General features: G+C 39.0%; 1 protein-coding gene across 5 annotated transcripts; it reads right to left on the minus strand.

Annotated features, from left to right (window-relative positions):
- Positions 1-3155: 3155 nt before the first annotated feature.
- On the minus strand, positions 3156-22945 carry CEP57L1 (centrosomal protein 57 like 1). 5 transcript variants are annotated; one of them, XM_036413323.2, is made up of 12 exons: positions 22807-22945; positions 22494-22662; positions 20513-20678; positions 18946-19125; positions 17698-17819; positions 14077-14193; positions 12588-12665; positions 11760-11846; positions 8010-8087; positions 7648-7892; positions 6515-6659; positions 3156-4235 (listed from the first exon to the last, which is right to left on the minus strand). In XM_036413323.2, the coding sequence occupies exons 3-12, from the start codon at positions 20673-20675 to the stop codon at positions 4017-4019; spliced, it is 1434 nt and encodes a 477-aa protein (XP_036269216.1). In that variant the 5' UTR covers positions 20676-20678; positions 22494-22662; positions 22807-22945; the 3' UTR covers positions 3156-4016. The 5 variants fall into 5 exon arrangements, with proteins under 5 accessions (XP_036269216.1, XP_036269217.1, XP_045429148.1 ...); XM_036413324.1 differs by lacking the exons at positions 11760-11846; positions 22494-22662; positions 22807-22945; XM_045573192.1 differs by lacking the exons at positions 8010-8087; positions 22494-22662; positions 22807-22945.
- Positions 22946-23517: the final 572 nt, after the last annotated feature.

Below are 23517 nucleotides of genomic sequence, written 5' to 3' on the forward strand. Positions count from 1 at the left end.
TCCTTCACATCCATTCAAAAAACTAAGAATAGTACTTTACAATTAAAGCTGTATTTTTTAAAGGATATACAGAAAGTTCAAAAGCAATTTTGAAGGATATCATCCCAGCCAGCTAGCTCACTACATTAAGCATGCCCTTCTGTAAACTTACACTGCTGAAGCTGAGCATTTCCCTCCGACTGTCCCCGCGTTAGCTATAAACTAGTAAAAATGGCTGGGTTACCAATGACCCAAATAAGTATAGTTAATGCAAGATTCCAACTCCTATTTCCAGGATTAGAATATTCACCATACCTGCTGCTTTACACATTTGAACTTTCTCGTTTCACAGTTTCACCAAAATTGAGACCGATCTTGGCTAGAAAGTTCCAATCTTATTTTCTCCATTTCTGATTAAAAAAACCAACCAACCTGTTTTTCACTTTTGCGAGCAAAATCAAGGATCTCCTACCGTGTTTCTGCTAGGCGGTGCATAGCTGGAGGGTTGCTACAGCAACTCTTGTACACTGACTACAGATTGACCCAGTCCAGGAAGGAAATGGTTTGCTCACCCCCTGAGGAGTCAAAGGCTCTGGGGAGCAGCCGTCTGTGAGCTGAGGCACATTTTTAGTCCAGTAGGTGTGATGGAGGAACAAGAGACCATTCTTTGTTGCCTCTCAGTAAGCGTCACCCCAGCAACCAAACCAAGCTGCTGTGTGTGATTGGGTAGCTCTGCACCATGGTAGGGCTATATTCTTTACCCCCCTCGTCCTAGAAACCTGAGCTAGGGAACAAACAAAAGCAATTTCCTCCCAGGCACATAGAAAAAGAAAAAAACAAAAAGCAAAGATACTCCCCCGAGTAAATTAGAATATTCCCACTGTAAAGAATGCATGCCAGCTCTTGCTTTCAGGCTTTAAGCCATGCAAACTTAGGTCTTGACATTCCCCCCTCCCCCCCCCCCAACACACACACACACACTCAGATTTAACATTTATTGAACTTTTACTCAGTGCCAACCTTTTTGCTGAGGGCTTTAACATGTTATTTCATTTACTCCTCACAATAACTTATCTGGGTAGATAGTAATATAATTCCCACTTTACAAATGAGAAACAGAGGCTCCAAAAATTGGATGTTTGAGCTACTAATGGTAGAATCACAATTTTAACCCAAGTCTCCTAATTCTGAAATCACATTTTTTCCTACCACACTACACTGATTTTGCAAGAAAATTCTAAATAGAAATATTCAAACATTCTTAAAAGTAGCTTTGAAGGTTTTTTTTTTTTATGGTATTGTTTTAGAAATATATTTCTACAAGTAATGACTTCACTACTGATAACCTAAGTATTATATTCAGTCACTTTCTTAAATGCATAGAAAAAGGCACAGAAAGATAAAGCTACATTATGGTCCAGGTTTTTTTCTTTTTTTCTTTTTTCTAAATATAAACTACAGAATTCACACTATTGAGAAAGGCAAAGTAGAAAAATAGGTGACAAAAAGGAGTACAGATGATGTGCTCTCTGGGAATCTCTGGGGCTGAAGGAACTGATAAAGGGAAACATTTTTCTCTCTGCCGTTAGTTATTTTCAAGGACAATTCCAAGCATCAGTCTGCCTAGTCAGCCATTTCCCCAATTCAGGCACAGAAAGGTCTTCTACCCTAGTGCAGCTTCTCTTACTGAGAAGGAATCTAGTTCTCCCCAGAAAGACAGTTACCCCCTTCACCTATGCACTTTTTGGGAATTTCCTAGGACATAAAAACTGTCCTTTGTAAAAATTTATTTATTTATTTATTTTTATTTATTTATTTATTTATTTATTCCTCCCTCCCTTTCCCCGATAGTAAATCCCTTTTCAGATAGTAAGTCAGTTACTTAGCATTTTCTCATATCAATAATACCACCACATGCCCAATGATACATTTCACACAAAAGACATTTCCAAAGGTCAACCAGCCTCATCCAGGCCCCACCCAAGGCACTCACAGATCAACACCCCAGCCCTATACTAACTCAACACATCCAGATCTAAGCCTTCATTACTTGATTCAGCAGACCCTCAAGTTCCTGCAAAAGTTTCCAGCCATGTCTGAGAGGCAGCCGTGGGGCAGGGGCAGGCGAAGAGCGAGCTGTTCCAGGCCTGGCTGTTCTGGGCCTGGCCTCTGTTGCTCTGGTTCGTTCCACAACCAGCTGCTCCGGGTCTGGTCACCGCCGCTCCCAACCTAGTTGCTCTGGACCTGGCTGCTGCTGCCCCGGGCCTGGCCACACCCAACCCGGCTGCTCCGGGCCTGGCCGCTCCCAGCCTGGCAGCCGCTGCTCCGGGCCCGGCCGCGCCAGACCCGGCTGCTCCGGGCCTGGCCGCTCCCAGCCTGGCAGCCGCTGCTCCGGGCCCGGCCGCGCCAGACCCGGCTGCTCCGGGCCTGGCCGCTCCCAGCCTGGCAGCCGCTGCTCCGGGCCCGGCCGCGCCAGACCCGGCTGCTCCGGGCCTGGCCGCTCCCAGCCTGGCAGCCGCTGCTCCGGGCCTGGCCGCTCCCAGCCTGGCAACCGCTGCTCCGGGCCTGGCCGCACCAGACCCAGCTGCTTTGTAAAAATTTAAATCTTTATGAAATATGTATTACAAATGCACCGCCCCCCTCCCCTCCCCACACACACACTCATTGACCCCTCTAGCCCACTCTCGTTAATATTGCTTTTCCTGCCGAAACCGGTTTGGCTCAGTGGATAGAGCGTCCAGGTTTGATTTGAAAGGTCCCAGGTTTGATTCTGGTCAAGGGCAGGTACCTTGGTTGTAGGCACATTCCCAGTGGGGGGCATGCAGGAGGCAGCTGATTGATGTTTCTAACTCTCTATCCCTCTCTCTTCCTCTCTGTAAAAAATCAATAAAATATATTAAAAAAATATTGCTTTTCCTAGCTCCCTACAATCTTGACCAAAAATGCTTTTACATCTTACTTGAACATTCCCCCCAGCTGTGGACTCACTAAAGATATACCTCTAATCCTCTCCCCTTGGAATCACCGTTTCTTAAACTATTACCCTATTTTCTGAGTTCTTCCCTTCGAGCTTGCCTTTCCTGTCAGTCTTCTATTTTTATTTCAGTTAATGACTGCAATTCTCAGTTGTCCTGAGGGATTTTGGTGAGAAAACAACAAGTTCAGAAGAGTCATACTAGTTTCCAAAGGCTCCTGGAAAGATTGGTCAACAAATGTTAATTTATTATAAAACATACAAATACACAGCACCAATTTAAAACTATAAAAAATAAGAATGTACCATATTTCCTCAAACTTTTACTGGATGAGGTAATAAAATGTCCAACTTCTTCCCATAATTTCCTATTAAAAATATGCTGGCTTTGAGGGTCCTGAAAACTCATTCTCAACTTATACTGATGAATATTATAAATAATGCAAAAACTAAGTCACCAAAAGCTATAGTTATAAAAAGGAGAATGGAATAGTAGAGGAAAGCTTTTGCAGCTGGGTTGTCATTTAAAATTTAAGTAACGATGGGTTCTTACTGGTAATTGTCATAGAAACTTGGGCTAAAGACTTCTTTACAAAGCTTTTCCATTCCAAAAAAGAAAAACATTTCACAGCTCTAAAACAAGCTAGGGAGGAAAGTTACAAAACCTTTCCATACTCTATTAATTTTACATTGGTTCTTAGGGTTACAGGCCTAAATGAAAAAGTGGGATGGTACTTGAAATAGTATTTCAAATTGAAGCTCAATTTTAAATATCATCAATCCAATATAATTTCTCAGATTTAGTTTAAGATCTCTGAAAGTGAACAATGTTTCTAAAATATGGTGAGATTAGTATTTGTCAGTAAGAAAAACAAAACAGCGTATCATTTATTATTTGGGACTCTTAGATCATTAGGCATTAATTAAAAGGTACTACAACTTGACACTTTATAGAGGCTAGAAACATAATTCAAAATTTCATAAACATATATTAAGTTTAAACCACTTTAACAATATAAGATCTCATTGACAGTTCATTTAAGGTGACAGTTCTGCTATAGTGTTACTGTTCCCACATGATATCATCTCTTCTTAATTTCATTTGAAGATTATGGACTTGCGTTGGATGAAAGTTGCTGTTCTTCTGAAGAGAGTGATTTACCAGACATTTTCTGGGGCTATATTTTATGTTCTTTAATCCTTTAGGGTTGCTGTCTTCTCGTTGAATATATGAAGCTTCCCTCATCTTTGAGTTTTGAACTTTTTGCTGTAGTTTACGAACCTGGAGAGAAAAAGATCTACCATTTTAATAAAAAAAACATTAAAGATATACCCTATAATAGATGGACTGGATTGATGGTTAAAGATTATATTATAATAAAATTAAAAAGCTCATTAAGGTCTTATTTATTGAATACCTGTTAGATGCCTACTACTGTGCTAATCAGGTAGAAATAAAGTAAAGCTCCTTGTTCTCAAGACGATTACTGCTCTTATTAGTGAAAGAAAAGCATAAATGTGACAGCTAGAGAATAAATCAAGCTGGGATAATTTGGAATAGGACAAAAACCGTGTATCAGAGAAGGTCAACGCAGGACAAGATCCACGTGGGCTGGAGAAGCTGAGAGAAAGGTTTATGGAGGATATGAAATGGGTTCAACTATAAAAAATAGAGGAGAGAGAAGAACCTTTCCGCGATATTAACAGTAAAGATTGGGTGCTAAGGCCCTAGCTGGTTTGGCTCAGTGGATAGAGCGCCGGCCTGCAGGCCAGAGGGTCCCGGGTTCGATTCCAGTCAAGGGGGCATACCCGGGACTGCAGGCTCAATCCCCAGTAGGAGGTGAAGGAGGTTAGCCAATCAATGATTCTCTCTCATCACTGATGTTTCTCTCTCCCTCTCCCTTCTTCTCTGAAATTAATAAAAATAAATAAATAAATAAATAAATAAAAAGACTGCGTAGTAAGAATGAGCATCAAGTTTATAGAATATATATATAACTTAAGTATTCCTAAATTTACAAAGTACTACCGAATGTCAGTAACAACAGCAACAAAAAGTCAAGGGAATAACCTTATCTCATTAGTAGTATCTAGTAATGGTTGGACAGACAGAATTAAAAAAATCCCAAACCTATCAACTAGCCAAACCCATTTCTTCCACGTCCAGTCAATTACTTAGTCTATTTACTAAAGCATAAGTCTAATTTGTAGAGCTGATCCTGGCACAAAGTACCTGATGTTCTATTTGTCTAAGGCCATTTTAATTGCTGACATTAAGTTTATCATGATAAAATACTTGAAAATTTATGCTGCTACAGCAATTATGGAATATAAATATTTTTACAATATAATTTAGGTTCACAGTGCCTAAATTTAAAAAAAATGACTACTTTTCTATTCCCTTAAAGTTTCTCCTAAGGAAGTAGTATGTTATATAATCATACAAAATTTTTTACTTACTAAAGCCTTAAAAGCCAATAAAGTGAAAACTTGCTTCAAAATGTTAATTTCCCTCTTTCTTTTTAAAAAAAAATAAATATATTTTTTATTGATTTTGGAGAGGAAAGGAGGAAAGGGAGAGAGATGAAACATCAATGATGAAAAAGAATCATTCATTGGCAACCTCCTGCACGCTCCAATGAGGAGCCCACAAGCCGGACATGCGCCCTGACTGGGAATTGAACCATGATCTCCTGGTTCAGAGGTCAATGCTCAACTACTGAGCCATGCCGGCTGGGCCCTCTTTCTTTGTTTGCCACAGAATAAAGGCAGTAAAATCCTGCACCCTTTATTACTGTCCTATAGAGTGGGGGAGGCTTCATTGTGAGGTTAATATATCACCAACTTATATTAATGTTATTACACAGGCTGATGGCTATGAGACTTGAGAGTTCCTATAAAGACTCCCTCTGCCTTCTGCTCCAGCAGTGTAATAATGCTAATATTCCCACTTAAAGTTATTATTCTGGGATATAATAATAATCCATGATTGCTCTGTTAAAATATATAAAATTATTATGCCACTCTTAGTTATTAAGAATTCCCAGGATAGAGTCTCTCTCACCACCTTACCACAGCACAGATCCTCAGAGAATGCAGTAAAGCATAGTTTTTTTCTGGGAAAGTGGAAATAGTGGTTATAGGATTGGGTACTACTTAAAGAGCCAGGTTCATATATGGTACTGAATTAGACACCTATCAACATAAGGCGTTTCATTAAAGAATCAGAGAAGGGAGGAATAAGGGGGGAAATGCGAAAAGCGTAACTGGAAAGGTTATGAAGCAAATTCAGCACACCTCACTATATTCCCAAAGACATTTCTCAATACATAACTAAATTTTCTTCCTCCCTTATTATCTTATCTTGGAGCGTTCTGTAGGAGGCCATGTTATTCTGATGGAACAAATGGCTCTATTCTGTAATAGGCACGAGTGACTCCTGTTTCTCATCTTTTCACTAAGTCATACATAAGACCTCAAATTTGGAAGGTCATACAGAGATATACACTGAATCCTGGTATATTATCTTTTTACTAAAATCTTTTACTAAAACTTTCTTACACTGTCTTGATGCTTCATCAGTTTGGAAATCTGTTCTCTTTTAATTTCCATTTTCTTGACTAAATGCTCTAGTTCACATTCTATGTCTTCACAGACTGTGTGGCTTTCAGTTTCCTTCATTTGATTCAGTAGCTCTTGGTGTTCTCTATGAAAGAAAAGCAAATATTAGACACATAAATTTTAGTCAGAGTTAAATATTAATCTTCAAAGACAGCCTGTTCCTATAATTAGGACTATCTAATTAAACATATGATAAATATAAATAGGTTCTTATGATTTGAGACTAGATATATATATTTAGAAATATCTTAGACTCAGGGTCTTAAAGAAGTTTTAAAAAAGTCCAAATTCTTGATGTTTATAGCTAAATGTAGCAAAATATCAATATTCTGAAGTCCTTAAATAGAGGCAATAAAGTATTCTTTTTAGTTCCAACTTTGGAATTATTAACGTAGGATCTTTGGAAGAATTCCAGCTATAGAAGTATTTGCCAGAGAATTCCTTAGATAGCCTACTCAAAGAAATACTGCCAAAGGAACTAGTTACCTCTTCTACATTAGTCTTAGTTCAATTAGCTGGCTAGCCAAATCATATATTTTCTGGAATTTTGTTAAATATATATTTAAACTTGGGGCTAAAAAAATGTATCTCATACAAAATTTTGTTTGCTATGGATACTTCAACCTGTAATGCAGACCAGCCAGAGTTTAAAACAAGAGACTACATTCCTATTTGTCTAATGAAATCATTCATATAACTAAAAGATTATAAAAAAAAAAAAAACCACCCACAAAAATAATCTTTCTTCTAAAAGCTTTTGTGAGTTATAATTTAAGATCACCAGTACTCATTTGTTAGAATGACAATAATATTGCACTATAAGTTGAGATCTTGGGACTACAGAGACTCCTTAGATTAGATTAATAGTAATTATACACAGTTGAAAATTTAAATCCAGTAGTATCAATAAATACAATGAAAAATCAGTGACAAGAAATCTACAGATCAAGATAAGTCCAAATGACTAAGTAAGGCCATTAAAAATTTGTAAGTGGCACTGCTCTTAAGACTAAGAAGGAAAATAATACCTAAACATCTTGCTATTTCTTCTGGTAAAAAATAAAAATACTTACACACCCATTTGGTCCAGCTCTTCCTGCATCTCCATCAAAAGTTCAGACAAATTGTCACAAATGGAAACAGATGTTCTGGAGTCAGGAGGTACCGCTTTACACTGGGAAGCTGTTCTAGCAGGTTTGTAGAGACATCTAGGCTCAGCAGCTTCAGCAGGTTTCTGAAGAATCTGTGGCCCATAATGCTGCACCATCTGCAGGAGGTTCTGCACACTTGCATTTACAGAATGGCATGCCCTGGCAGGCTTTGGGGGAAAAAAAATAGCGGAGAACAATTTCAAGTGACTGATGGCATTTAAATAGAACTTACAACAAAAGCATGAGTTTTTCTGAACAAGCATCTTCATTTTTTCCCCCCTCACCTTTTCAGCCACCATAGGCACTGATCCAAACTTTGAATACATTTGCTGAGGTGGTCCTCTTCTTAAGCTTTTAGTTTTCTAAATATTAGGAAGGGAAAAAGGAAACAGAAATGCTTTAAAAGACATTTTTGACATGAATAAATCTCAAAACTCAAGAGTAAATAATCTGATGAGAAAATAGACAAAAAACTGAGATTTCACAGAAGAGGACATACAGATGGCAAATAAACACATGAAAAGATGCAGGATTAGATAACTGAACCTTATATAAATGGACTTATTTTGTTTCTGTTCTTCAACAACTTGCTTTTTCTACTCAACATTAAGTTTATGAGGTTCATTCAACTGAAATATATCTATACACACACACAAATACATCTGTGATTCACTGCTTTTTATGGCTATAAAAGCTTTATTTATTCTTCCTCCTTTCAATAATCATTTGGATTGTTTCTTTTTGTTATTAGAAACAACACTGTTATGGACATTTTGTACCTGCCTTCTGGTGTATGTAAATTAGGAGTTTCTCTTAGATGCTGGGCCATAGAGTTGTGCATTCTTAACTTTACAAGTTAATGTCCAAAGTGATTAGACCAATCTATGTTTTGGCCAACTTGTGATTGTTCCATATCCTTACCATAAGTGTCTTTTTTTTGTTTGCTTTGTTTTTACATTTTATTGGGAGGTCCTTTCTATCTTTAACCATGTCTCACAATGGTAATAGCTGGCACAGTAAAGTATAATCTATAATAATAAAAGTGTAATATGCTAATTTGGCTGGATGTCCTTCCAGATGAAGCCGGAGCTGTGAGGGAAGCCCAGGTCCTGGGTGCCAGAGTGAAGCTGGTGCAGGCAGCTGGAGGGAAAAGGCCTATCTTGCACAAATTTCATGCACTGGGCTTCTATGATAGTATAATACATAGAGATTCCAAGATGGTTGCAGAAAACCTTGGAAGCTGTGCCCACTGCTCCCAGCCTCAAACTGATTTACAACTAAATTACAGAACAATCAACCTGAAAAACCAACTGAAGGCTAGCTGATCTGAAATATAACCATGAAGTACAGAGCCACAGAGAGACTGGTAAGAAGGATGAAAACATGGGAAGGCATAGCCTTCTCACACAGGTGCAGTGGCAATGAGAAGCCTGAGGAATAACAGAGCTGCGGAATTCCCTCCCCCTAGGAGCCTGGGGTCTCAACCCACACAAGAATCCCCAAACCAGGGCGACAGAGATGGGGAGAGGAGCTTGCCAGCATCTGGCGGTGGGAACCAGTGGGATTCAGATGGCCTGGGATATTGGCCACACCTAGGGAGAGAGCACTTGTAAAGTGAAGAGCACCAGCCTGGGAGTCACTCAGACTAAGGGACGAAGGCTGGTGAGGCCAAGCTGCCATACTTGGGTCCAGCTGAGGAATCCGCTGGCTACCCAGCAGTGACTTTAAGGGACCCTCTATCTTTTGGTGGAGACCCAGAGTAAACCCTATGACTTGGAAAAGAGGACTGTCTCCCCCGCCTCCATTACACAGTCGGCACCCCTCCCCCTATCTGCTGAGCTGCTGGGCCTGCCCAGTCCTGCTGAAATGAGGGTGATGGGAGGGAGCCACACAGAGCTGGGATTTTCGACTGTGTCTCCTGGGGAAACTTCTGTCTCGGAACCAGATGGAAAAGTGCTGGGCTGTGGGGCTACATTGCGAGGAGGCAAAGCTTCCTGCGAGTTCAGCCACCACTACCCTGGGAAGGAGAAGTGCCCACCATCTCCTACAGACTTGCAGGCACCAACCCCAATAGGAGGCAGTTTGGATCAGCCCAGCCAAGTCCCAGATAGCCCCAATAAGCACAGTGGGGAGAAGGGAAAGTGGCTCAGAGTGGCAGCATTCAAAGTGTGAGACCCTCAGAGGCTACAGTCTGGGACCAGGACCAATGCTCAGCCCCCTCCGGTGGGCTAGGTGGGCATCATTCCCAATGGGAAACTCTTTTGCTCTATCCCCCTGAGCCCAGGGCAGCTAAAAGTGCTTTTGTTGAGGGGCTAGCTGGATATAACCAAACTGAACCTGAAGTGGGACACCCCCTCCGTCAACCCACCCCTCCGTCAACCCTGACCCCAGGGAAGCTAGAGATGAAGACTGGCAGAAGCTGAAAGGTTTGGCTTTGAAGCAGGGGCTACTTTTTCCTCATTTGAGTGCCTGATCGCATGATTCCCAGGTAGGGGACCACTGGCCCTATACAGGCCAGCCTGGGCTCTTTCACTAGTAGAGGCTACCCCTTCCTTCCTCCCTTCCTTCCTTCCTTCCTTCCTTCCTTCCTTCCTTCCTTCCTTCCTTCCTTCCTTCCTTCCTTCCTCCCTCCCTCCCTCCCTCCCTCCCTCCCTCCCTCCCTCCCTCCCTCCCTTCATATATTTTATTGATTTTTTTACAGAGAGGAAGAGAGAGGGATAGAGACCTGGAAACATCAATCAGCTGCCTCCTGCACACCCCAACCCCCCCCCCCCACACACACACACACACACACACTCACTGGGGACGTGCCCACAACCAAGGTACATGCTCTGACCGGAATCAAACCTGGGACCCTTGAGTCCGCAGGCCGACGCTCTATCTATTGAGCCAAACCAGTTTCGGCTCTCCTTCATTTCTTTTACCTTACTTCTCCCTCTACCTCCATCAGTTTTACAATGAATAGAAAATTTAAAAAAATATTTCCACTAACTCATAAAGGATGCCATAAAACATAAATATAAAAATAATTCATATTTTTCCCCACTGGCAAATTACTTATAGCAATTTTCTATTTGGTTTTGCAGCTTCTAATTTCACTGTGCAAACAAGATACAGAATAAATATTTAAGAAAGGAAATAAGAAGAAAAAGTTTCATTGGAAAAATGCTTTAAATTATTGCAGTCTACAAATTATCTGGGGGGAAAAAATTACGAAAAATACAGCCAGACTATTGAATAGTAATTCTTATTTATGCAATAAAAGAGTAGCCCAAGTAAAGATAATGTTCTCTACATTATAGTATCCATAGGGTGAGCCTATGGCAGTGGCCAGAATTCTCAAAAAGCATCTCTGCTTCCACAGCAAACGGCACACGGAAACAATAAGTAATCACATGCATATTGAATAAATAGTGATAACGGTAATCAAAACTGTAATTTCAGAATCATAAGATTAAAAGGAATTAAAATTTTCTACCATTACAGATAATTAAGAAGGTTTAATACCATTTATCTGAAATATCAACTCATCTATAAAGTACTAACTTTCCAATTCCATTTTTAAGGTAAAAAGAAAATAAATTGATTCTCTAGAGAAATTACTTCATAGATCTATAATTTAATATTATATAGCCTGCTTTTTTTATTGTGCTCAGAGTGGGATCTGAGTGTTGTTGGCCTCTGTTTTATATAGTATCACAAAGTAATTTCTCTAAGAATTTAGTACTAGGAAAATGTCTGCCTTTCTAGAAACACTGGAATGCTTATTGTTATTGCACAAAGGCAGATAATACTGCCCATTATTTGCTCATTTTTGCTTTTATTGTCAAACAAACACAGCTAGGTTTTGTGCTCAACTGTGGAGGTTTTATGGAATTTCTATCCTTTTACCTCAAACCATCATCATTTCATAGCAGTATTACTTGTCTTTTATTATAAATCTCTTCAAAAAAAATTTTTTGGAAAGGAATAAATATAAATATGAAAAGAGTGAAAAATAACTATTAGCAAATAAAAGTAAAATGTTTGCATACCTTTGAAGATTTCTTCTTTTCCTTAGATAAATTTGGGTTTGATACTGAAGACATTAAAATTCTATTGATTTCAAGTCCAGTTTGAAGCTACAGTATTAAAGATAAAACTTTATAAAATTTATTTTTAACAAGCTTCTTTACAATGAAAGATTAGGTTCAGTTTATAAAGATAAAAATGCTTTTTGGAAAAAAAGAAAACCCCACATACTGTTTTTGTGCATGAAAATCATTAAATCTATTGGTAATTGCAATTATTTTCTGTTTATAAGAGAATGAATTGAGATACATACATATACATACATACATACATATATATACACACACACACACACACACACACACACACACACACATATATATATATATATATATATATATATATATATATATATACACCAAATGGAAAACAATCTATGACCAGGAGTTGATATTTACATATATTTATTTGTCAAAATTTCAAAACACAAAAAGACTTCTTGTAATGCATCCCAGTATATGAATGTACTGGCTTATTGAGAATTTTATTAAACAGGCAAAACTAAAAAACTAGGAAGCAGAAATTAGAGTCTATAATTTAGGCTCCAGTTAAGAAAATAAAAGATCAGTGTTAGAGTGTCGGCCCACATACCAATGGGTCCCAGATTTGATTCCCAGTCAAGGGCACATACCAAGCAGGAAGGAACCAATTGATGTGTCTCTCTCACATAGAATCTCTCTCCTCCCCCACTCCTCTCTCTCTAAAAATCAATGGAAAAATTATCCTTGGATGAGGATTAACAACAACAAAAGAAAGTATAATTGTGATATATGATGTAGTGCTCTATTTACCTGAGAAGCTTTGTCTTGAAATAGCTTACGCTGATGTTCTTCTTCCTTGAGTTTTTCCTCTAAATGTTTAATCTTGTCCTGCAAAAGAATAAAATAACTAGAGCTAACTACCCTTTGTTCCTTTTCCAAATAGAGTTGTTGAGGGTCTTGATTCTTAATAATCTGGCAAATTAGAGCAGAAAGTAAGAAAAAATAATGCCAAAAGATGGTAAGATTTTTCTTGGCTTTTTTCCTATGTTCCTTGACCTATTACACATAAGAACAAAGGAAAAGTGAAGAATGTACATGCATAGGCATTATTAACTTCCAGCAACAAAACCATAATGATGAAACTTTGAGGGATATTAAAGGTCTAGAAGGCCAAACAATTATATTCTTGGGTCTCAATGTTTCATTCAAAACACAGACAAATAACAATAAATGTCCATCATGTGCATATAGTAAGGGCACAGTTGGAGGAGGAGGAAAGGGATAAGAAAACATTAGAAATATAAGATTAGAAATATAAAATACTAGAGGCCTGGTACACGAAATTCATGCAGGGAGTGGGGTGGGGAGGGTTGGTGTGTGTGTGTGGTGTGTGTGTGTCCCTGATCTCAGACTGCACCCTCTCCAATCTGGGACATCCCTCTCATAATCTGGGACTGCTGGCTCCTAACCACTTGCCTGCCTGCCCGCCTGATTGCCCCTAACCATTCCCCTGCAGACTTGATTGATGCCTAACCGCTCCCCTGCAGGCATGATTGACCCTAATTGCCTCCAACTTCCCTCTCCTGCCAGCCATCTTGTAACAACGTGGGGGCGGCCATCTTGTGATGAGGGTATGAGGGTCAATTTATATATCACATCTTTATTATACAGAATAGTCCTTTTTACTTAATAGCTTATATTATATCCAGGAAATCAAAAGTAACACATGAAACAAACAACAAAGCAATGAATATGACTCGACCCATACCATGTATATATGCTTAGGCACATAAGTATTTCATCTTATATCCTTGGTGTGGTTCACAATAAGAGGACAAAACCATTTCAAAGAAAGAGTTTCCTGAATGTAGGAGAACTCAAGGAAAGCTCCATAGAGGAAGCAGGAACCGGATAAAATCCTATGGAATAAATAGGATTTTGGTGGAAAATGAAGAGGGCATTTCAGGATGGGATGTAGGAAAGGCTTAACTTAATTAACTGGTAAAAGACAATCTTCCCAATATTTCTTAGGTAATTTATCTGAAATGAAAATATTCTGTCATCTCAAAAGAAGCCAAAATTACAATTTTACATCAACAGGCAAGCTCATTCATGCTGTGACAGAGTATATTAATTTTTCATCTCCATGGGCAGAAATTCATGTTTGGATTACTAAAAGTTGTTAACAAAGTTTTATAAATCTAAGATTTACTGCATATTCACATACAGAGCCAATTATGCCTAATGCGAAAGATTTATTCCTGGCACCACTACTTCAAAGAAATAAGTGGAAGCTTACCTCAGCAGTTTTCTGAGTTGTTGTAAGTTTAAAACATTCTTTTTCTAAGAGATCAAGCTTTTCAAGTTTTGCTTGCAGCTTCATTTGATCTTGTTCTTTTTCCCTTTGAAGCTGGGTCTGGAAAGGATAAAAACAAAACCTGAATTTGGCAGTGATGCCAATGGCTCAAGAATAATACAATTTCTCAGAATTCAAAGCACAATATAAATATGTCATTAGAAACATGCATTTACATGCACCGAGTTTAGGTGCAATATAAATCTGTCATAAGAAACATGAACAGCCCTGGCCAGTGTGGCTCAGTTGGTCGGAGTGTCTTCCTGAACACCAAAAGGTGGTAGGTTTGATTCTCAGTTGAGGTGCATATGGGAGGCAACCAATCAATGTTCCTTTCTCACATCTCTTTCCTTCTCTCTAAACAAACCAATAACAGCAACACAAACACAAAAATGTACATATATGCATACATGATAGTACTTACTATCAAAGGCCAAGAAAATCAAATATTGTTAAAGAAGAAATAAAATGTGCAAAAAAAGATGTGCTATATTAGCACTAATGGGACAAACACTTTTATGCATCTTTTTTTTATATATATATTTTATTGATTTTTTACAGAGAGGAAGGGAGAGAGATAGAGAGCTAGAAACGTCGATGAGAGAGAAACATTGACCAGCTGCCTCTTGCACACCCCCTACCGGGAATGTGCCCGCAACCAAGGTACGTGCCCTTGACCGGAATCGAACTTGGGACCTTTCAGTCCGCAGAATGACGCTCTACCGCTGAGCCAAACCGGTTTCGGCCTACATATCTTTATAGAACATTTCAACTAAAAAAGACATCACCAGTGAAACCTTATTAAATAGTGCTGCACACAGGGTGACCAAATCTACTCACTGAATTAACCTTTCCATAGCAAAGAAAAGCAGCTATCAGAGAAATAAAGCATACAAAGAACATGGAGAAAAGGAAAGTTATACATATATATATATATATATATATATATATGTATATCTATGCACTGTTTTGGAATGGTATTTATTACAATGCAAGATGTTAATAATAAAGGCAACTGTGAGGGGGTAAGGGGTAATAGAAAATATTCTAGAAGACAGTTTAGTAGTTTCCTATAAAGTTAAACATATTCCTACCCTGTGGTGGAGCAATTCTCCTACATATTTACCCAAGAGAAATTAAAACCTATGTCCACAGAAAAGATATGTATAAGAATGGTCATAGCAGCTTTATCTATATAATAAAAGCCTAAGCACCATTACGGTGGAATGACTAGAATGACCGGTCGCTATGATGCTCACTGGCCATCAGGGGCAGACGCTCAATGCAGGAGCTGCCCATGATGGTGAGTGCGCTCCCAGAGGGAGTGCTGCTCAGCCAGAAGCTGGCTCATGGCTGGCGAGGGCAGCTGTGGTGGTAGGTGCCCCTCTCACCTCTGCGGCAGTGCTAAGGAGCAGTGAGCGGAGCAGTACGGAGCAGTGAGCAGGAGGGCAGTAAGGAACGAGGGAGCCCATGTTGCGAGATGGATGCTGGCAAGCGGACATCCCCCATGGGGTACCGGAACTGTGAGAGGGCACAGGCTAGGCTGAGGGATGCCCCTGCATGAACTAGGTCTCTAGTTATATATATTAAAGCCTAATGTGTAAAGTGTTGCCTCAGGAGTTGGGCTGACCAGGAGCTGATTGCTAACTATGATGTGTGCTAACCACCAGCAGGGGGGTGCAGAACAAAGGGAAGACTCGAATGGCAGCTGGGGAAGGGAGGCCCCACCCAGCAACTGGCAGCCGCTAGGGACCACACCCATGTATGAATTTCGTGCACTGGGCCTCTAGTAAACAAACCAAATGTCTATCAACATGAAAATGGGTAACCAAATTGTGACATAACTATATAATGAAATTCTACACTGCAATAAAAAGAAATGAACTACCAATACATAAAACAACATAGATGAATCTCAAAAACTTTTTGCAAAACAAACAAACCCAGATACAAAAGAGTATACAAAGTTCTAAGGAATAAGTGAGAATAGTAATTGTCTTATCGGGAGGTGAGGAGAGAACAGAAAATAACTTTGAAGAGATGAAATAATTTCTGATGAAAATGTTTTATTATTTATATGGCTGTGGATTACATGAGTGTATTCATTTATCAACAATCAATGATCTCTATACTTAAGATCTATATCTTCCACTGTATGTAGAGTATATGTCAGAACATTTTATAAAACTATTATAAGTTACTAGTCTACTACAGCTAGGATAGGAATTTCTAGGGTGTTGGGAATGTGTATGCTGAACTTTACAAGATAAAGTGGTTGCTCTTCTGGTTGTTGTATTCTCATTTATACACAGAATTATCAGACTTTTAAATTATTTCTAATGTGTAGCTGTGAAGTAGTATCTTTCTGGGCTCTTTTAAAATTCACTCGAAGATATGTTTTTTACTGATTTTAGAGAGAGAAACTTTGATCAGTTGCCTTCCTTACATAGCCTGACCAGGAATTGAATCCACAACTTAGGTATGTGCCCAGACTGGGAATCGAACCCATGACCCTTCGGTGCATAGCACAATGAACTGAACCACAGTGACCAGGGCACAACCATAAGTATTTTAAAGACTGTGTCTCTTAGAGCCAGTACCTAACTGGAGCTAGTTTGTGAAAGTATCTATAGATTGACTATTAAGTATGCTATATCTTGTTAGTGTCTTATCTCCTATGTGGTTATCTCTGAAAGCTTCTCACTGTGTCAAAGTAATGTTTGTAGAAATAATTTGAAGTACCTGAGAATATTAGCAATTCAGTATCACTTTAATATAATTTCAGGGACTAAGATTTTCTGACTTACTTTGATAACCTAGCCTAGAGCAAAGTTGTAATCTGGGTTTTTTTCTACTGTTCACTATTACAAAGATTGAGCACAGAGGATATACTAGGGTTCCTATTCTCGATAGGCCATGAATTCTAACTTTAATTTTCTTAACCCCAAAAGAGTGGCTGTCAAAAGCATTATTGAGCCACTTAATGGACTGTTCTGGAATCAGACATGCACTCAGAAGGGAGCTGAAATATCAGGCCTACCTCTCTGGATTAAAGTCTGCACACAGATAATACTGAATAGGTGCCTTATCAACTTACTAAATCTACAATGCCTTTGTGTATTTTTTCTTCCTCTTTCTCTTCTTTCTTTTTAATATTCTGTACAGTTTTTCTTATTTTCCTTTATAGGAAAGTTGGTCTAAATGACCTAGTCTGCATCACTGTAAGTGGAAATCTCCTTTATACAGTTTTATATCCTATTTTACTTAGGACTATAATGTAATATGACAAATTTCCCATATTAAATATTCTCTCTCTTCCTGAGGGCAAATTTATCTTTTTTTGTGTATTTAATTTGTGTCATTTAATTTATATCTTACTTTTTTAACTGAGGTATAATTAACATACCATGTTATATTAGTTTCAAGTGTACAACTTAGTGATTTCATCTTTGTATACATTGTGAAATGATTACCTCAATAAGTCTGGTACCATCTGTCACCATAGAGACATTAAATATTCTTTAAAACCATATTAAATTATATTTCTTATACAAATATGTTCACCTGCTGTTCTAGGATCATATTCTTCTCTCGCTCTACATTGAGAACCATTCTCTTTGTATATTCCAGTTGCTTCTCCAGGAGCGTACAGCGAGCCTGAGCTGAGCTTAATTGTATACTTATATCTGTGAAAAAGAAAAAGTAATTACGAGTCAATTAGTTATTACCACATAGACCAGAGATTTGGTTACCATAAGAAATACATTATATGAATTCAACCAAGACTTAAAAGTTTAAGACTTAGTTAGTTCTACGTACAGACTCTCCCAGAGTTATACATTTTGTGAATATTTCATTAATTATATACCAGTGGTTTAACGTTATCTCTGCCTACGGGCCGAGAGAGCTTACCTCTGAAAGGGGAAGATGCCGGTGAATGTGGAAATGATGAAAGAGTCTGGCTGTCCCTGGGAAGTGACACTAACTGGAAAAAGAGAAGCCCCTGTGTCTCTTTCCTATCAATACGTTTCTCCTCTTTCAAAAAAACTCAGGTACATGCATCCTACTACTCCCACTTTCCTCTGCTCTTGACTACAGACAGCATAGTTAAATACATAAGGTGTAACAACTTCTTTTTAATCCTTTAAGAGATCTTACTTTCCTCAGCTCTTTCTCCCACTTTTGTCCAATTACCTCAGAAAAATATTTCTCCCCATTTCTTCATTCCACAAATTGAAACACAAACTTGAACCCTGTTTTTGAGGGTGTCTTGTTACAAAAAGCCACATTCTGAAGTGAAATTATATAAAGAATTAATGTTCTAAATCTCTAAGACCTGTGTCCAGATGTCTTTTTCATAATTTCCACAGAATGGCCATCTATCAGTCCAAATCATCTAATTAACCACTCAAGTTTTTATTTTTTATTCATTCTTATTGTTTTTATATTGCTTAATTACTAATGTTGTTTTCAAATTTTAAAAATGTGTTAACTAATGCTATAAAACATTTCAATTATGTCCAGGTTAAACTGAATTTTGCTGGGATTCTGAGAATATTCTAAACACAAGTTGTCTAAATACAATTTTTCTTTTAATCTCAAAAACTTACGAACCAGGATAAAATAGATATAAAAATAAGTTCAAAGTTATATTCATTTCCTGCAAATATCAAAATGTCTGAGAACAAGGCTTTAGGGTTTGAACATATAAAAAAGAATATATTTGAGTAAATCTGCTTAGACTGGGCTTATTACTTTCAAATTGTAAATTTTAGTAACTCCTTGCTTCTGAGAACTACTGAATTTTCTTACCTTTTTTCTGCTTTATCAGTTCCTGGTGTACCAGATTTCTCTCATTTGTTTCATCTTCCAAGGCCTTTTTATATTGTGCTGCTTCTCTGGATAGAATGTTCAGGTTATCTTCAGCTTGAGTTCTTTCTAACTCTAAACGGTGAATCTTTTCTTGAAGAGTTTTTAAGGCTAAAATAAGAGCTGTTGAAAAAACATTGCTTGATATTATAAATAAGAATATTTGAACACTAACAATCATAGAAAAGTTACCACTATATTTTTGTTAGCCAGAAAAATGTATAATTCATATTTCTGATAAAAATGGAAATAACAAAACTAAAAAGGAACAATTTTTTTTAACATATCTTGTGAAAACAATATATTTGATTGTATTTAGTGAGTTTTCTAAGTTTGAGATAGCTAATGACATAAGACTTAAAGATAATGTACAGTCTAGGAGGTATACGAATCTGAGTATGACTAAAGAAAATTAAAATAAAGTACCCACTAACATAAAATTTAGGTTTAAAGTTAAAGGTTCTTTTCAGTTATAATCAAACTACAAACACATATTATTCATTTGTCCAAGATAGTGTTAATATTAAGGATATATGAAGAATAGTTTCTTCCACTGGGAAAAAATGATAACCTAGTGGCTTATCTGATATCAAGCTTGAAAGATTGTAAGTAGCACACATAAACTACTAAAACTTTTTTCAGTTATATTAATATCATCATGATTCAGAGAAGTTCAGTTATAAAATATTCAAATATTACCTTATACTTTCTATTCATTTATAACTTCAAACTATAGAGATGAATAGAATATAAATAAATGTTATAGGTTATCTTTTGTATAGTTTATATCCAATTAGAAAGATGTTTGCTAGAGATTATCATTTATTTTTTACAATTAAGATGAAGTAATTATATTTACAGTATTGTTCTTTATATGGTACCTGTGGCTGACTCATTGGTTTGGAGTATTATTTCTTGTGCTTTACTCCACTCCATAAGGCTACCTTATTAACGGCAACCTTTACTAAAGAATATTAAAAGACAAGTGATAATCAGCATCTTAGAAAGTAATCTGAATCACACAAGGTATGTCTGGGGTCATAAATCTTTTTCTAATTCAGTTTTAACATCCTTCTAAATTTATATTTTAAAAGTTACAATACTTGTATTTTGTAATTACTCAGGAATTTTCCAGGCAATTTTGGATATATGCTATTTCTGAATTTAATCCTAAAATAAGACACAACTCTACCTACCTCACTAGCATTCTAATCATCTAGTTCAGACGGATTCTAAATCTGACCTTTTAGTCTTTAAAGAATTTTCCATTTTCTAATGAGGTTTTTATAATAAACCTTGTGATATACTAGTATGTCATCTTACAGCTGAAGCCAAAATAAAAAATGTTAAATAACTTGAGTAAGTTTACAGAAACTTTTAACAACAGAAAAAAATTAGTAGCTTAAGGCTAGTTAAAAACACAATATATTGTTTTTACATAAAAACAAAACATTTTATATAACATATTTTGTGCCCCTATTTTCAAGTGATGTTTTTATATTAATGTTACCTTGGCTATTTGGACTATGAAGCTTTTTAGGAGAGGTAACTTCAAAGTTCACAGAGAGGTGATTCCGAGACAATTCATCATTCTGGGTGAATGATGGAGCAAACATTCTTTCTGGAGGTTTCCTATAGCTTCCTACTATACTATGCATTAATTCAGAATCCATTATCTGCACAGAATAAAGAAATTATATAGTATAGCATCACTCTTTCCTATTTGAATCACAAAAATATTAAAAGTTCAAATGAAATTTTAACATAAATAAAAGAACTGTATCCTTCTGACCCTTACTTGCCACAAATTCAACTATAATAATATAAGCTCAGGAGTAAAAGAAAAATGACTATTTACTGTATAATCAGTATGGACAATTCTGCCTGATTTGCAATAAGCAGATGACCCTGGATTGGGCATAGGGGTGATGTGAATTTTATGGTTTCTCAGTTGATGGTAAGTTCAGACACATCTCATCATATGAGCACCTCTTTATAAACAGAGTGATTCTAGAGTTCAAAGAGAAAATACATATTTTAAAAGATAACAGAGCTTTTAAAACAAGCCACCGATATAATTTAATTCTCTAATGAAACCTTTGAACTCCACTGTACTGGCTTCCCAAGGGATTTTCAAGAGTAATTTTGGATATATCAATTTCTGAATGGAACACTTAAATAAGACACAACTCCATTTAATTCATTAGCATTCTAATTGTCTAGTTTAGATGAAGAATCTAAAATGGCCGTATTTTGTTATTTAATCAGCAGCTGGGCATGTAGCAAGGCTTTCCAAATTAGACCAATTCTTTAAAACTATAAATCTGCTTAAGAAAAGGTCAGTTTCAGCATCTATCTGGAAAATTCATAGTACCAATCTCTCTGTAGCTTCAAAGTACAGCAAATCAATACACAGAAAGTCACCCCTTCCACAATGTCTAGGATTTGGCTTAGGCAGTCTCCTGAAAACACCACCCCTTTCTCGTCTGGGGATCACCATCTGCTGATGTTTGGTCCTCTTTCCCTGACTTGCCTAAACTGGGCTGAGTAACCTTTGTGGCCATCCCAATTATATCATATCATACAGCACTATCACTGTATGTTTAACCATCTGTTTCTCTCGGGCAGGTAGGGGCTGTGTCTTTCATACTCAGTACCCAAAAAAGGCGACATGTTTTGAAACACATCCTTTCTGCAACGTGAAGAATTAGAATCTAATTTGGTTATGAGTCCACTGGAAGACCTTTCTCACTACTTTTCCTAAAAGTAGTTATTTTAAGCCCTAGCTCCAGAGAGACCACCATCCCATAGGCCAAGGTTGTGGGTTGGACCCCTCTGGGCACAAACAAAAACCAACCAATGAATGCATAAATACAATAAGTGGAACAACAAAGCGATGTTTCTCTCCCTCTCTAAACTCAATCAATCAAGAAACATTTTAAAAAGGAATTACTTAAAAACAACAGTACTTTGTAAACAAATGGTTGAATCCTTTCACTATACTACAATGTGAATATTTTAATTTTTTTTACAAAGTATCCTTTAATCCTGCAAAAGTTCCTATCAAGGAACACTGGGTATGCTTTGCCCCTTAGCCTCATACAACATGGATTGGACAACCCGCTTTCAAAGCCCTGCTTGGGAGGCCACTTGGCTGAGCAAACAAAGCACAGGGCACTCGGAGGCCGTATCAAAGGTGCAACTAACTGCACAGGGATTCCCTACTGCACTCCGCGCGAATCCAAACGAGCGGCCGTGCAGAGCATCCCTTCGGCCTGGACTAATGCGATCCCCCAGGATCGCCACCTTTCCCACATCTGCGCCTTCCCGCGCCGTAGGATTTGGGCACCCGGTCTAGTCTATTTCACGCAGAAAAAGTCCCTGGACCAGCCCCAGATGTCTTCTTCTCCAAAACCTCAGAGGAAATGGGGGAAGGAAAAAGGAAAAATCCCGTGGAGGGAACAGTGGCAGCCATGCTAGAGTTCTCTCACCAAGCCGATGCACTCAGTCAACCTCCGGGTATGCTAACCGTTGACTCGCAGGCCCGCACATGAAACGTTGTAGCGGCTCCAGGGGGGCTGTAGTTTCCGTCGCAAACAGAACGCGCCGGCAGCATCAAAACTACATTTCCCAGAAGTCCACGGAACGACGCCCTAGCTCCTTAAATAAAAGGGTTGGCGCAATTAAAGAGACCGTCACTATTTTTTGTAGGCTAACCTTAACATGAGATTAAGTTTCTTCCAGAAATGCATCTTTCCCTTTCCTGCGCTTGTGTAAGTTAACAGAACTTCAACTCTCCCTGACTTTTGTTTCTGGTCCAGTCCGCAGAACCCAAACGTCCAGATACACGAGAGCGCCCCCCTGCGGCAGGCCAAGCGCCGTTTAAGACGCATGCGCCCCGTTCGCCAGCACGCATGCGCAGCAGCGGGCGGCCGTTGGCGGCGGCGGCGCGCGGACGAGGGTCCGGAGGTAGCCCGCGGAGGGCGGGGCTTTTTTTCCCAATGGCTTTGCCTCCGCGGGTCGCGTCTGCCTGGGCGGGGAAGAGGGCGCTAGGGCAGGGACGGCTCCCGGGCTCCTGGTTTGTGCCGGGCGGAGAAAGGGGAGGGACTGGGGGTGAGGACCCCATCTCCCCTCCCCGCGCCCGCCCTCTGGGGCGAGCCCCACCGATGGGGCTGGGCGAAGGGGCGGGCTCTGCGCCTCGGGCCCAGCGCCTCCGCCAGCTCCGCGGCGCAGCCCCGCGCTCGGGGATTGCAGGGCAGCCGGGCGCCCGTCGGGAGTAGCGGGCGGTGGGCGAGGAGGCGGACGTCGGGGAAACCAACGGCATCTGCCCGAGGCCAAGGGCCCGGCCGCGACGGGGCGGGAGACGCTTTCCTTCGACGTCGCTGCCGAGACCGCGACTCAGCTGGAGGCTGCAGCCGCCCGCCGCCCCCCGGGAGCGCCTGGATCTTTCGGCCGCAGCAGCAGCGAGCGAACCAGGCGTCGGCCAGCCTTGCCCGCCGGCGTGCAGCCAGCGCC

The sequence above is a fragment of the Pipistrellus kuhlii genome, unplaced genomic scaffold (genome assembly GCF_014108245.1).
Source record: "Pipistrellus kuhlii isolate mPipKuh1 unplaced genomic scaffold, mPipKuh1.p scaffold_m20_p_5, whole genome shotgun sequence".
NCBI lineage: Eukaryota > Metazoa > Chordata > Mammalia > Chiroptera > Vespertilionidae > Pipistrellus > Pipistrellus kuhlii.

Excerpts from the sequence above, each read along its gene's own strand:
- CEP57L1 (XM_036413323.2), bottom strand. The coding sequence starts at position 20,675 with ATGGATTCTGAATTAATGCATAGTATAGTAGGAAGCTATAGGAAACCT. Across the intron at positions 6,660-7,647 it reads GAGCTGGACCAAATGGGTGT|AGAACACCAAGAGCTACTGA; the intron begins GTAAGTATTTTT and ends TTTCTTTCATAG. Across the intron at positions 4,236-6,514 it reads TGATGAAGCATCAAGACAGT|GTTCGTAAACTACAGCAAAA; the intron begins GTAAGAAAGTTT and ends TTTTCTCTCCAG.